Source organism: Babylonia areolata, chromosome 2 (assembly GCF_041734735.1).
Source record: "Babylonia areolata isolate BAREFJ2019XMU chromosome 2, ASM4173473v1, whole genome shotgun sequence".
Lineage (NCBI taxonomy): Eukaryota > Metazoa > Mollusca > Gastropoda > Neogastropoda > Buccinidae > Babylonia > Babylonia areolata.
The window spans coordinates 45,468,700-45,484,545 of record NC_134877.1 but is presented as its reverse complement, the minus strand read 5'-3'; the positions used below and the strand labels follow the sequence as shown (position 1 = coordinate 45,484,545).

The following is a 15,846-nucleotide window of genomic DNA, read 5'->3' as shown; positions in this document are numbered from 1 at the left end:
GGCACTTAGTATACAGTTTATGCTTACACATAATATAAGACTGACGTTGCTCTCACAGAAAACAAAAAACAAAACAAAACAAAACAAAAAAATCTTGGAGGTCAGTTTTCATTGCATGAAAACGCAGTATTGACTTTTCTGCTTAAAAAAAAAAAAAAAAAAAAAAAAAAAAAAAAATTTTACTGTGTTTTCGGTGAAGAGACGAATTGCACTGTCACTTGCACAGACGTTTATTTATATCACGGGCGTACATTGATTGGCTCGTGACACAATAGTAACGTCCGTGGTCACATGGTTAACGGAAATCACATGATGAAAATCATGTGACAATAACTGACTACGAAACGCCATTTTCATTTCTTTTCTTCTGCTGCAATCGGGAGGTGGGAAAAAAGTTTCCATTTTTCTTGTTGGTTGATATGGTTACATATGCGTGAACAGTATCAGAGATGGTAGACGTCTGTAATTTGTACTTCTTTTAAATTACAGCTGTGTTCAGAGTTCTTGTGCTAGTATTGGACAACTTTTACTTTTCGTTCCCATAAAGTTCATCATGATTTGCTGTGTGTGCGCGTATGTAGTGGTCGGGCCAGGGTATGCATGTTTGTGGGTTGGTTATGTGTCGATGTGTGTGTGTGTGTGTGTGTGTGTGTGTGTGTGTGTGTGTGTGTGTGTGTGTGTGCGCATTTGCATACTTGTGTGAGTATGCACGCGTGTGTAGTTGTGCACAAGTTCGTTCAATGTGGCCCATTCTTATTTCAATGATTTGCTTTCTACGTATGGCATATGATTCATTTTCTGTATTTACGTGTTTATTTTGTTTAAATATTTTATTTCATTTTATGATAATATTTTGTAGAAACTTTTAGATATGGTAGTCTCTCAAAGTCTGACCAGCATGTTGGATTTATGTTTAGGCCAGGCATCTGCTCTATCCTCAGTCAGAGACCAAGCTCTAAGCACTTAACAATGATCATGATACTTCTGTATGAATGATTATGATACCTCTTTGTAAATGGTATTTTCTTCCTTTTTTTTCTTTTCTTTTCTTTTCTTTTTGTGCGTGTGCACGTGTGTGTGTGTGTGTGTGTGTGTGTGAAAAACAATTTGACATGGGTAGACTGTATGTGGCAGTTTCAGAAAGCAGCCATGAAGTCCATTGTCTTGGTTGCCTTCCTTCTGCTGGGATTGGCCAGTGGCAGGGGCGTTTTTCGGAAAATGTTCCCCAAGTCCTATCCGCCCATGCTTCAGAATGGGGTGGATCCTGGCCAACCATTGTTTCTGACACCATACCTGCAGCAAGGGAAACCAGAAGTTGGTGAGTGGGCAAGAATATGTCAGTGTGTCACTGACACAAGAACTATGTCATTATTCCATGAGGATAGATCTATGAAGAGGATTGTGATGATGATAGTGTGGAGATCCTGTTCAGTCTGAGGGGATGTGAGATGACTGCTGTATTCTTTGCATCTTTTATTATGTAATCCAGTGTTAATCTAGCCCAGAAAATACAGACACTGCAGTGTTTGTCGGGAAATTTGGGCAGGTACAGCCTTGAAGTAATGACACTTAGGTGTGTGGTTACATTCCTTCTGTTTGAATCCCTGGCACACCCAAGTCTGGGTAGGAGGAGTGAACCAAGACTGAAATTCCCACAACAGTAGCTTGAACATCTGATGCTGTTTTCCTTTTTATGTCTGTGTCTCTTTTTCTTGCTTGAATTATCAAACTGCTTTTTTTGCATGCTAGTCTTTCAATCAATGATTTTCTCATGATTTTGTTATATCTTTTTTGTATGTATAGTAGAAAACAGTTTGAAATGTTTTCTGTCTTTAATGCTTTAAATTATTTCTGTCTTGTAGCTCACCAGCTCAGTCAGGTGACTGGGTTACCTGGGTGGTCCGGAAAAAGTTATTCTGGTTTCATCACAGTCAATAGCACCTACCACAGTAACATGTTCTTCTGGTTCTTCCCTGCACAGGTTGGTCGCCCTACTACTGTGTTGTGTTGTGTTGTGTTGTATTACTCTTTGTCAGAACAGATTTCTCTGTGTGAAACTCGGGCTGCTCTCCCCGGGGAGAGTGGTGACTACATTGCAGTGCTATCTTTTTTTTTTTTTTTTTTTTTTTTTTTTGTCCTGCCTGCAAGTGTATTTCCTTTTCCTATCAATGTGGACTTTTCAACAAAATTTTGTCAAGAACAACCCTTTTGTTGCCATGTGTTCATTTACATGCACTAAGTGCATACCACACACAGGACCTCTGTTCATCATCTCATGTCATCCGAATGACTAGTGTCAAGACAGCTGCTCAAGGTCTTGTGGTGAGGGAGAAAATACTGGTGAATGTGGGATTCGGACCTGTGTGCTCAGATTCTCTTGCTTCCTAGGAGGATGTTTTACCACTAAACCATCACTCCACATACTGATTGTGTTTTGGTTCCTTTCTTTTTGTTTTTCAATGTTTTGATAATGTACTGATGCTAGTAATCTGTATCTCTGTATCTCCGTGTACTGTTACTGTTCCTCATTCTCTCTTTCTGTGTGTAGATGGCCTGTCAAGGCAGTCTCCTCTATCTTTCTGTCTATCTTTCTGCCATTCTGTCCATTTCAGTCACTGATTAGATAATGTGGTTTAACTTTCCATGCTGCCTATCTTGCTTTGATCAGGTATTAAAATGATAATTTTGGAAAAAAATTTTCAGTTTATAGAATTACTAAAAAGAGAAAAAAAAGAGTGAAGAATGAGAGTAACAACAGCAGCAGTGACACACAGGAATCCACTGTGATAGGTACACAAATATTTGCATGTGCATACTTAAGGCTTGACCAGCATTTTGGGTGATGCTGCTGTCAGACATCTGCCTAGCGGATGTGGTGTAGTGTATATGGATTTGTTTGAAAGCAGTGATGTCTCCTTGAGAAACTGAAACAGAAACTGTCCAATACATGTTGCAGAAAAATGCTGCCACAGCTCCAGTGCTGATGTGGCTGCAAGGAGGGCCCGGGGGGTCCTCTCTCTTTGGACTGTTTGTGGAGCAAGGGCCTTTCTACATCAACAAGGACTTTAAATGTGGGCTGTGAAGACAGCATGTGTGTGTATGTGGGTTTCAGTGTGGGTGTGGGTGTATGTGGTGTGTGTGTGTTCTTGCGTGTGTGCGTGTGTGTGTGTGTTCATGTGTGTGTGCGTGTGTGTGTGTGTGTCTGTGTGTGTCTGTGTGTGATAAGTAAATTTAATGACTGTTACCGAGATAAGAGAACTGTGTTTGTTTTTGTGCTTGATCACACAATTAAGGAATATATGCTTTATATTTGAACAACTTCCATGTGTGTTGATGGGTGTATTCAGACATGTGTATGCAGAATGAAAGCAGTTAATTGCTCTTAATTTCTTTTGAACAGTACTGCCAAGGAACATCACCTGGAATGAAAAGTACTCCTTGTTGTATGTTGACAATCCAGTGAGTTGGAACATTGTTATTCATTGCCCTTTAGATTTATTGGTTACTTAAAACAAGTGTGCATGGTGTGGGCGTGAATGCGCACATTGTGTGTGTGTGTGTGTGTGTTTGTGTGTGTGTGAGAGAGAGAGAGAGAGTGAGAAAGAGAAAGCGTGTGTGTGTGTGTGTGTGTGTGTGTGTGTGTAAAACCTACATGTGTATTTTTAACCACATAAACAACTTGTCATATTAAGTGCAAACATATCAAAGAGAACATACAAAACTGATGATTACTTAATTATAATTTAATCAGTATCGTGTCTTTCCATGCAAAACATCCTCAATGCACTGCATTGTGAAAAATAAAATTGACATGTACTGATGTAGAATTTGCATTTAGACTCTCAAGTGACAACTTATATACATAATCCTGCACAGACATCTAAACAAACACTATCAGGAATTCATTTACACACACACACACACACACACACACACACACACACACACACACACACACAAACACAACACTCAACATACATATCAAACATCACAATACCTGAATGATACATCGCAAAATACAATTAACATTGGTGGATTTCTGCATTTATCCAGGTGGGCACAGGGTTTAGTTTCAGTGATGATGATGGGTACGCCAGAAATGAAGAGGATGTGGCCAGGAACTTATACAGGTATAAAAATGATAATGATTATGTTGGTGATGATAATAATGATAATGATGATGATTGATGCTCACACATCTCAGGCAGGGAGCTCATGGCATTTACAACTATAAGTGGCACATACATAAACATACATGCATCAGAAACACCAAACACACAAACACACCCACACCTGCACACACACTCAACCAGACAGAGTTCAAGAAGCAGATGAGTCAATAGGATGGTTGGTGTGATATAAGTACCTGTTTAGAATAGGTTTGTGTGTGTGTGTGTGTGTGTGTGTGTGTGTGTGTGTGTAGTTTATTTTGAGGGGTACTTAGGATGAAATGGATGAAGCTTTCTGTTAAACATCATTATGTTAAGCTTTTCACTTATGGATGTTTTTGGCACAGTTCAAGGAGTCAGGTACTATAAGTACTCGTAATAGCAAGTGAACCTGCTGATTAGTATTCACAGGGATTCCATTATTATTCACAAGCAGATGTGCTTCTTGGCACAGTTCAAGAATCAAGCATTGTGATAGTAACAGAGCCTGTTTTCGTGCTCATTAGTTTTCACAGGAATTTCGTTGTTATTCATGAGCAGAGGTGCTTCTTAGGACATTCAAGAATCACTGTACTAACAGGATGGGCACAACAGTTGACTTGTTAAAACTTAGACTCAACTTGAGGGTCCAGGGTTTGAATCCCAGTCTCGGCACGTTTTAGTTAAGAGGTAGAATTTTTCCTGATCTAGCAGGTCAACAGATGTGCAGACCTAAGTGCCTGAACCTCCTTCATGTGTACATGCATGCAGGAGGTCTAATGCGCATCTTAAAGATCCCGTAATCCATTTTACTGTTTGCTGGGCTATGGAAACAGGACATACCCAGCACGCATGCCTCTTAAAATGGAGTATGGCTGTCAACATGGTGATGTAAAACAGTTCATGCATATTTGCAAATCAAAACAATGCACACATGCACACATGCAGGCAGGTAGGCAAGCAGGAATGCTCGTTGCACACCCAGATAAGAAGGCAGGGGAGAGATGTTTATTGTGTACCAGCATTTATCTTATTGTAATGAAATCATGCGAAAGGTCCACTGATTATACATGAACCTCTCCTGACCTTGTGCTTTCTTCTTTCAGTCTTCTGGAGCAGTTTTTCCAGATCTACACAGAATTTCAAACAAATCCATTCTACGTGACTGGAGAGGTATGCCAGAATGATGTATATGAATCTTTTTTTTTTCATTCACAAGAAAATTAACTTCACTGGATGGGTGTTCTTTTATTAGAGGTGTTTAGCTTTGTCTCTGAGCCTTCCATTATTGTGTAGTATTTCATGTTGAACTATATTCTGTGACAGCTAACACAACAAATTGAAATTATATTTGGTCCCAGTATGACAGGGGCAAAACTTTATTCCTCTGAAGACTGTGTGTTTCAAGACAGTCTGTCTCTCCTTTCTCTCATGTATATGTGTGTGTGTGTGTGTGTGTGTGAGAGAGAGAGAGAGAGAGTGTGTGTGTGTGTGTGTGAGAGAGAGTGCGTGTGTGCGTGCGCGCACTTGTAGGGAACAGAGGAGTGGGGTTGGGAGCAGAGAGAAGGGGGAACTCTTGTGTTTGTGGGATTGGGAAGAGTAAAGTCTTTTATGTTCATGCATCATGCTGATTGAAATATCTGTGGCATGCCATGGTTGTCTGTTTTCTATACCGATACAAAATGTGGACAGTTTTCAGTTTTTGATTTGTGGAGTGTTTCTTGTCTGAATCTAAAGCTTTAACTTAATTTAGTGGGGGGTTTTTCCCCCAAGAAATTGCACATGATTATGTGGAAACAGATCTTTGTAAGCATCTCAGCTTTCTACTGTGGTACCTCTTTAAAATTAAAAGAAGCATATGTCAGGCACACGCACACATGCACACGCCCACGCACACGTGCACATACACACACACACACAGATGAAAGTGAAACTTATGATATCAAATGACTTGCATTCTTGCGTCTTCAGTCCTATGCTGGGAAGTATGTGCCAGCTATCTCCTACAAGATCCACATGGAGAACCAGGGTCAGCCCAAAGTCCGGATCAACTTCAAAGGCATGGCCATCGGGGACGGACTGTGCGACCCTGTCACTGTGAGTACTTTAGGCATGTGAGGCACACCTGCCAGCCCTTTTCCTTTTGGAGGAATTTATTTTCCTAGTATTCTGGGGATGATAAGTTAAGCAGAATGGCTGACGTCCTCAGCATGACCTTATCTTATTTGCCCTAAGGAGCTAAATTGTTAAGATAATATGCCATGAACTGTGTTTTGTAGGTCTATCTTAATTTTGGAAATCATGAGTCATGCAGACTTTATATTGTTTGACATACGTCCAAGGAATGTGGGCTTTGTTTTCAGTTCGGGTAAACGGGAGCCTTTTGTTTTGTTTACATATGTTCCCAAGGTTTGCAGACTTTATGTTCGATTTGGGTAATCATGAGCCTTTTGTGTTGAACAGATGTTCCCAACATGTGCAGACTATATATTCCATTTGGGTAATCATGAGCGTTTTGTGTTGTTGATGTTCCCAAGGTATGCAGACTATATGTTCCATTTGGGTAATGATGAGCCTTTTGTGTTGTTGGATGTTCCCAAGGTGTGCAGACTATATGTTCCATTTGGGTAATCATGGGTGCTCATGAGCCTTTTGTGTTGTTGAACAGATGTTCCCAAGGTATGCAGACTTTATGTTCAATTTTTGTAATCATGAGTCTTTTGTGTTGTTGAACAGATGTTCCCAAGGTATGCAGACTTTATGTTCAGTTTGGGTAATCATGAGCCTTTTGTGTTGTTGAACAGATGTTCCCAAGGTATGCAGACTTTATGTTCAATTTGGGTCTGCTGGACGAATCTCAGGCTGCCTACTTTGGGAACCAGGCCTTGAAAGCCACTGAGTTCATAAAGCAAAAGCAGTACATGGAAGCTTTTCTGGTAATTTTTTTTTTAATTGTCTTTCTTATTTGGGGGTCACTTGTTAGGTTGATAAAAGTTTTATCACCAATGACTTACTTTTATGAATATCATTGTCAGCATGTAGATCGTATTGATAGTTTGTGAAAATGTGTCACTGAAATAAGGCCACCAAATTTTATCTAGAGAACAGTTTATGCAAAGACTTCATCTTATTGAGTATGGTGTCTATGAATGACCATGTAAATCAACGGATCTACTCGCCTTTCATAAAAGAGCATAGAAACAGATTTTTCCAGGCACTCTGTTTATGTTTAGAATCTGTTAAACCTAATCTGCATTACACGTATATGCAAATCTGGAGAGTTTATCCATTTTCTAAATGATCTGTGAGAAGCAAACATCAACAATCATTTGAGAGAAACACACTTTTCCTCAATTCTTATGTATCTCCTCTTGTAGCTGGTTTTTTTTTTGCATTCAGGTTGAAAAAAATATGATTGATCTCTTAAAGACCTGCAAAGAATCCTATGTAAAAAGAGGTGTGTCTTCAGCTTTTCCTTTACAGGTTCTGATGGGAAAATGACAGCTCCACATCAATTTTTCGTCACAGAAATAAACATACCAACAGGCCACAAACACAGCTATAAGTTTGCATGGGTACATTTTTTATGTTGCCCAAACATCTGAATAAAAAATCTACTGCAAAATTTCTCAGCGAATAAAAAATAATTCTGCATTGGCTTACTTCCAAATTTGAAATTTGCAGTCAGTCAAAAGGATGGAGGTGGACAATCCAGTCCTTATATGCTTCCTGTAGGTTCTAAGTTAAGCAACCATCGTCAGTCTGAAATAAACACATTGACAACGAAAACCCTGCTGGCCAGTTCACCGGGCATCTGGCCGCACATATCTGGAATTTCAGTTTGTCTGTGTGAGAAAGAATGAGAGGGAGTGAGCGAGTGTGTGTGTGTGCGTGTGTGTGTGTGTGTGTGTGTGTGTTATCTGGGGACAGACAGACGAAGAACATGTATTTAAGTTATTGAATAACAATATGCAGCATTCATCATTTGAAATGGAGAAATCCGCTCACAATTTATCAGTAAAAAAAATGTGTGTACTATAGGACTCTCTCTAAAAAACAACAACAAACAACAACAAAAAACCCACACACAAAAAAACCCAGAAATAACTTGCGGGATTCAGCTTTTCATTTCAAGTAATCCACTGTTTTATTATTGGACAGTTAAATAAAAAAAAAAAAAAAGAGAAAAAAAAGGAAAAAGAAAGAAAGTAAAAACATATATTCGCCTTGAAAAGATGGGGGTGGGGGTGTGTGGGTATGGGAGCTCTGGTTATGACCGTTGTTTTAACTGGTACAAGGCGTAGTGTGTGTGGTTGAGAGTAAACAGTGGTACTTGGACACTGCTGCTCAGTGTAAACAGTATCAACAGACCAGACTCCTTTCCCATGTCTTGCAGCGACAGATAGATTCCCCCGACTCATGCAGCCTGTCAGTGAAGTGAGAGCAGGAGGGGTCAGGCAAAAAACTGTCCAACCACGAGCCTGCATTTTAATTGATATCCCATGGATTTTTCTTGAGTGCTTTGTCAGCCTTTAAGTTTGTTATTTTGATAATTCTTGTTTGTTTTATATTTGGACTGTGTTGCATTTTACTGTATTTTTTTTGTTGGATGATGTTGCAGATTTTTGATAAATTGCTGAATGGAGATCTGACAAAGCAGGTGCCTTACTTCAAACAGAAATCCGGGCTGTCTGATTACTACAATTTCTTACGAACACAGGTAAACGATTTTGAATGATCAGCCTCACAGTTCAGCTGTTCTGTTAGACACAAAAATTTCACTGATCTGTGTGTGGTTGTTGAGAAACACCTTCAATAAAATGTGAAAACATTTGTTCTGGTTTATATATGTCATGTGAACATGCAGCACAGAAGTGTAAATGTCATAATCATATTAACTGTGAATATGTTATGTTTTATTCCAGGTTTTCTCACAAGTGGAGATTTTAATGATAGCTTTCCAGCATGTTTTAGTAGCTCAGCAGAATTAAATTTCAGAGTGGTTTTATGTATATGGCAGTTTACAAACTGCCATGTTTTTGTATTTGGGAGGGTGGGGGTGGTGGGCAGGAGGAAGGCAGTGAAGTGGGGTGAGTGGGGGTTGGTTGGGGTGGCAAGTAGGGGAAATGGAAGAGGGGGAGGGGGAATGCATGCTAATTATTGTTTTGTGTTGTGTTTGAGTTTCATTCTGGTCAGTCGAATATCACGAATGATTTGATTTCTGTATCTGTACCATGTTGATATGCATGTTGTTATTATGACAGGTGCAAAAGCCAAGTGGTTAAAGTGTTGGACTTTCAGTCTGAGAGTCCGGGGTTCAAATCTCGGTAACAGTGCCTGGTAGGTAAAGGGTGGAGATTTTTACGATCTCCCAGGTCAACATATGTGTAGATTTGTTTGTGCCTGAATCCCTCTTCATGTGTATATGCATGCAAAAGATAAATATAGACTTTAAAGATCATGTAAACCATGTCGATGTTTGGTGGGATATGGAAACAAAAACATACCCAGCATGCACAACCCCAAAACGGAGTATGGCTGCCTACATGGCAGGGTAAATAAACAAAACAGTCATACACATAAAATGTTACATGTCTGAGTGTGTATGTGTGCATGACTTAAACCTGACTGAATGACACAGGAAACAAATTATGAGTGCCCAGTGGCAGCCATAGCTCGGCTTTACCCAGGCAGGCAGCCTGCTGTGCAAATGACCCCGAGCGAGAATAAGCGCTATGTAATCATTCATTGATTCATTCATTTATCTTTCTCCCAGGCGCCAGAGGACAACAACTACTACGGTCAGTACTTGGCCGATCCTACTGTCCGCCGTGCCATCCATGTCGGCAATCTGACTTACAATGAAGGTTCCCGCGTGGAAAAGCACCTGCTAAATGACGTGATGGCTTCTGTCAAGCCATGGATTGCCGTCATTATGGACAACTACAAGGTACAGCTGTTTTTTGTTTTTTTTCTTCTCTTCTACCAGTTTTTCTATATTTGTTTGTTTCCCAGCTGTGAGGAAAGCAAATGCTAGGTTAAAAGTCCCATTGTGGCCAAATGGTTAAATGCTAGATTCTCACCAGAGTTTCCAGAGTTTGATTCCAAGTTTTGGGGAGCTTGATGTGTTAAGAGTGAAGATTTTTCTATCTCCCAGGTCAACATATGTGCAGACCTGCTAGTGCTTGAACCCCATTCATGTGTGTATGCGTGCAAAATATCAAACAAATACACGTTAAAGGTCTTTATCCATGTCGGCATTTGGTGGGAAATGGAATCAAGAACATAACCAGCATACACACCCATAAAAAACAGAGTATGCTGTCTACATGGTGGGATAAAGATAGTCATACACATAAAACCCCACTCATACTGTATACAAGTGAATGTGGGAGTTGCAGCCCATGAACGCTGAAGAAGACCCCAGTGAAATGTGATGTTGCTGTGGTTACGGGTGATATGAGGTTGGTGTGGTTATTACAGGTGATGATCTACAACGGACAGCTGGACATCATTATTGCGGTGCCACTGACTGAGGCCTGGCTTCAGACAGTGCAGTGGAAAGGACTGCCTGCATACAAGCTGGCAGAGCGCCACATCTGGAAAGTGAACTCTTCTGATACAGAAGTGGCTGGATGGGTCAGACAGGTGGACAACTTCTACCAGGTAAGTACTGCCTGTTGTGGTAGATTCCACTGTTAAGATGCCTCTGCTGCTGTGGGCTTCTAAACATCTCTCATGTTGGTGTTTTTTAAATATATTTTTTGGGGGTTGGTTTTTGTTGTTTTTTTTCCCCATAATCTGCACCCAGAGATGCAAACTGTTACAGTTTCACTGATTTTGTTACGCTCTATTGCAGTTTGTTCTGATGTTTAGTCAACGTAAAAATTGTTCCAGTGGTTTCATTTTCGACTACATAGCATGGTCACATGCTTTCCTGTTGTAACATTACTCATGCATTCTAGACCTGTCAATCATGAGGCCAGGGCAGTCACTACTAATCTTGGTCTCACATGATGATGCTCAGCTAGTCGCATGTGTGTTTACATTGAAACAGCATTGAGTGGACCAATCAGCCAAATTGTTTGCCTGAACAAGAGAGAATTTGGCTGAATCAAGTTGCGTCTTGGTCAAACTGCGTCTGTGGCTGGTGGATTAGGGTTGTTGATAAAATGTACGTTTGCTGATGTGGCACAGTCTGAGTGTTTCAACCAAATTCAAAATGTACCTACCAAATTTCCTGATTGTTCCTACAAATACTTGACAGGGGTTGGCATCCCTGTGCACCATTCTGGTGCCATTACTCCCATGCTGCTGGATTTAAGTCCCTCATACACAGCCACACCCGGGTTCATCTGTCCCAGCCTCAGTACCACCAGTGCACAGGGAGCGATCGACAGTGTATTTTACTTTAGTGATGTAATGGTGATGGTTTACATTTATTTCCATTGTCTGGCACAGGAAAAAAAAGACATAAAAAGGTGGACTTAGTACTTCTCTGAACTCGGCTGTTAACAAAGAGAGCAAAGAAGATGGACATGTTCTAACAGTGCAAGATTCATCAGATGAGGATGACTTTCCAGTTCTCGGTGAGGAGGTTATAGAAGCAGTAAAGTCGCTGAAACATGGCAAGGCTGCAGGCTATCGACAGCATCCCTGCAGAACTCCTAGAACATGGCAGAGAGGCAGTTATTGATATAATAACTAACATGGCAAAGAGGCAGTTATTGATATAACTGCTACCCGCTTAAAAAAAATCTGTCACACAGGCAAGTGGCCGATACTGTGGACCCAGTCACTTATGACAAGACAAAACCAGGATTAACTCCTTGCATTTTCTTCCGAATCAAGACACTTTCTTTAACAGTCCCCTTTTGTTACTGGTGACTGGAAATACTTAGACACAGAGTTAGCAGATGGTGAGAAGTACAGCAGGAGACCATGCAGGTGATCAGCTTATGTCTGTTCTTGGGTTCACTACCCGGATACCCTTTTTTTCAAATTTAGAAAATGGTCCCAGCATGTAACGAATGTCCATATGATGTGGAAAAAGTCAAATTGGATAATATCATAGACATGTACATTGTTATCATTTTTTTAATCCTTTTTTTTAAAGCACACACAAGAGAAAAACAAACAAATGGATAACTCACACGATGATTCACACAGCAGGAGCAGTGTTAATCTTTTAACACATACAGAAGTACCGATGTAGGTAGCAGGACATAGTCACACACACATGGTAGGTTCGAGCTCAGGTACAACAAGGAAAACTTTTTTTTAGAGTTTTATCATATAGATACATACATACGTACATACATACATACATACATTTCTAACATGTTTGACGTGCTGTGTTTTGTCCAGGTCATTGTGCGAGACGCAGGCCACATCCTACCTTATGACCAGCCTGCCAGAGCTTATGACATGATTCAACGATTCATCGAAGAAAAACCTTTTTAGCTGAAGAAAGTGTTAAGTAGAAAGGATTTAAATCTGTTTTTTTTCCATACTGTTTGGGGAGATTTTTTCCCTCCTTTCCCATTCTTTCTCTCTTATTCTTCTACTTGAGGATTTGCTGAACTCCATGAGTTAGTTTTAATCCACTATCCACACAGGTCAGCCTTTGGATGTTTTACCATGGACTGTGTTGATATTATTTATTTTGACCAGTTTTCATGTTGTATGTAAGCAATATATGGAGAGGGTTTTTTTGTATGCACAATGGAAAGATGATTCCTTTATAAGGTAATATAACTGATTTTTTTTCTTGAATGTTTGGAGTGTGCTGCTGGGACTCATATTTTGATATTGATTGATATTGATACTTATATGATGCCTATACTTGGTCATTTACACCGTGGGGATGCTTTTTTTTTTTTTTTTAGTATAAATAGCATCCCCACCCTCAGGAAATTATGTGCTAGAAATTTCCTCTTTTCTATTGCTCTCTTTATTTCTGCCTTTTTTTTTCTTCCTTCACTGGTGTTGGCTTTTTCTTTCTTCCCTGTCCATTCCCCTTTCTGTTTTTTGAAAAAGCATTGACACATTTTAGATATTCTCTGATATATATTTACATCAAATCTGCTGGCAAGCCTTGTCACTTATTCTAGGTCTTTCTCTTTTCACTGTCTCATCATTACCTTTACTTGCAGGCAACAGCTCATATGCTTAGTCATTTCTGTGAGCAGGTATGTATGGGTATGACTACTTTTACCCTGCTGTTTAGGTAGTCATTCTCTGTTTAAACAGTGGGTTGATACCAGGCGCATTCATGTTTCCATAACTGTGAACACCAACACATAGTTAGACTTAATTGTGCTTGCTTGCTTGCTTTTCTGCATGAGTATGAACATGAGGAAGTTAAGTTGTTTGGTATGTGCCTGTTGACCTGGAAGACTGGAAAAATCTCCACCCTTAGCTGCTCAGGTGTTGGTTGGATTTGAACCACAGATGTCCAGTCCTTTGACCAAGCGCCTATCTCACACATCATTCAGATGATTTTTTTTTTCTTTTTTTGTAAATAAAGGATATGGCTGTCGTTTGACTTTCATGTCTTCACAAAGTTACAGCAGGAATCTGGCTTGAAGGATGAAAGTGCACTCCTTTCTTGAGATACACCATGTCCTTATTTTCAGCTGTTGTCTAGATTATAGGCAAAGCACTGTAAGAAGTGGATTCTTTCTTTCTTATTTAAACCTCTTCACTAGGGCTGGAGCATAAGGCACCAAGAAATCTTATCCAGTCATTTCAGTCTTGAGCAATCCAGTTGATTTCATTCCAGGTCTTGCCTGCTGTTTACATTTCATCTTCGATAGTTCTCCATGTGGCCTGCCACTTTCATTTCCTGTCTGAGGGCAGCATGAGGATGTCTGGTTTTATTCATCTTCAGAACATGACCCAGCCACATCCAGTGTCTGTTTCACCTCATCCATAATGTTAATGATGCCTGTGTGTCTGCTCACTTCTTTGTTGGTGACATGCTGTTACCAGTGAATTTTGAGGATTCGACCGACACCATGAGAGAGGGTTTAACAGGTAAAAATAAAAGGTGATTAAGCAAGTGTTTTGGTACTGATCCATGTTGCTTGTTCCTGGAATACTGTCAGTGTGAAAGTCTTGCAACACATGGACTGTATCGATAAAAAAAAAAAAGCTGTTTCTGTCATCGTTCAGTTGAGAATGGTATGCACTGGGTCTGGCAGGCACACGTTTTTCATTGACACACTTCTTGTTTGTCTTCATATTTGTTCTAAAGTTTAAGGGCTCTGAAAGCACTAGATGATGATCTGTCTCTGTTTGTTTGCAGATCAGCAAGGCCACAGAATGAATTAATTTCTTGAAGATGAACATCAATACACAGTAGAACCTGCAGTAACAACTTATTTCCATAATGACTCCTTCCCAACATCAACCCAGATTTCTGTGATGGGATGGCTGTCACTTCAGTTTTTAGTGTCTGTTGTCACCCCCACCTCATGCCAACAAATGACCCACCTTCCATGATCCTGTGATTGGTATTACTTATACGCATATAACGCCCACCCTCGGTAAGAGACCAAACTCTAAGAGCTTTATAAACACAGGGTCATTTGCACAACAGGCTGCCTATCTCAGTAGAGCTGATAGACAGCTGCCTTTATGTGTTTATCATTTGTTTCCTGCATTATTGTCTGGCTTCTGTCACACACGCATGTATTTAACTGGACAATAAAAGCTTTTATGTTTTCTGATCCAGTCTTTCATTTCATCAACTATGCAAGCGCAAATGTCAATTTTCTCAGCTTCTGTTCAGTCTTGATGATTATGCTTGGCAGCTTCGGTTCATTTTTGGTGACTGTTTGGCCAAAGACATTAACACACCTGTGCAACTGTGTGTTGAAATCTTACCCAATCCCCAAAAACATTCACACACTGATACTTTTGCAGTTGTGTGTTGAACTGTATTGAACTATCAGTCAGAACTCTAAGCAGATGGGTATTATTTTGTCATCTCTCTTTCTATCACACGTACGGTACATGCATGCATACACAGCCAGTCTTGGTTTCTTAAGAAAAAGTTGAATGTTCAGTGACTATTACTCAGTTTACAAAAGTCAAATTCTTATGCTGGTTTTGACTTTCATTTTTCAGCATTGTCAATTTTCACACATCACCCATTTATGGTTTTTTTTCTTTGTTTCCATTACAAGTATTCTGACAATTTTGAGAACCCAAGCATTATTTTTGTGTGGACATTCCATAGTAATGATTTTTGCTGTTTAATCAGACTGCCCTTCCTTTGAAGAGCACTCCCAGTAAAGACCTGGTTTTCATGATATTTGAGATCATGATGTAGATTTTTTGATATTGTTTTATGTGTGTGATAATAAACTTTGATCTTCTATTGGTGTCTGTGTGTGTGTGTGTGTGTGTGTGTGTGTGTGTGTGTGTTGATATGTGGTGTGTGTGGGGGGGGGGGGCACATATGCCTTTGTGTGTTGTGTATTATGTGTGTGTGTTACTAGGTTTACTGTCTGTTCAGAAAGGCTGTAAGAAGAGAAAGAGAACAGACCAACAGAGAGAGAGAGAGACAAAGAATGAGTACATGTTTGAGTCAGAATGACAGGACAGAACCATTCCTACCACACCCCCTCACTGTGGAGAACAAAGCCTGCAGGGATAGCTAACCACAGTCCCTCTCTGGGACCAGTCACCA

At 40.0% G+C, this 15,846-nt stretch overlaps 1 protein-coding gene across 1 annotated transcript; it reads left to right on the top strand.

The window, feature by feature from the left end:
- Window positions 1-274: 274 nt before the first annotated feature.
- On the top strand, window positions 275-15,534 carry LOC143301850 (putative serine carboxypeptidase CPVL). Its single transcript, XM_076616267.1, has 13 exons — window positions 275-383; window positions 1,135-1,318; window positions 1,863-1,981; window positions 2,957-3,071; window positions 3,401-3,459; window positions 4,054-4,130; window positions 5,255-5,321; window positions 6,120-6,245; window positions 6,953-7,084; window positions 8,770-8,868; window positions 9,925-10,098; window positions 10,632-10,814; window positions 12,516-15,534. Exons 2-13 carry the CDS (start codon window positions 1,150-1,152, stop codon window positions 12,609-12,611), a joined length of 1,416 nt encoding a protein of 471 aa, XP_076472382.1. The 5' UTR covers window positions 275-383; window positions 1,135-1,149; the 3' UTR covers window positions 12,612-15,534.
- Window positions 15,535-15,846: the final 312 nt, after the last annotated feature.

Excerpts from the sequence above, each read along its gene's own strand:
- LOC143301850 (XM_076616267.1), top strand. The coding sequence starts at position 1,150 with ATGAAGTCCATTGTCTTGGTTGCCTTCCTTCTGCTGGGATTGGCCAGT. Across the intron at positions 1,319-1,862 it reads GCAAGGGAAACCAGAAGTTG|CTCACCAGCTCAGTCAGGTG; the intron begins GTGAGTGGGCAA and ends TCTGTCTTGTAG. Across the intron at positions 10,099-10,631 it reads TCATTATGGACAACTACAAG|GTGATGATCTACAACGGACA; the intron begins GTACAGCTGTTT and ends TGGTTATTACAG.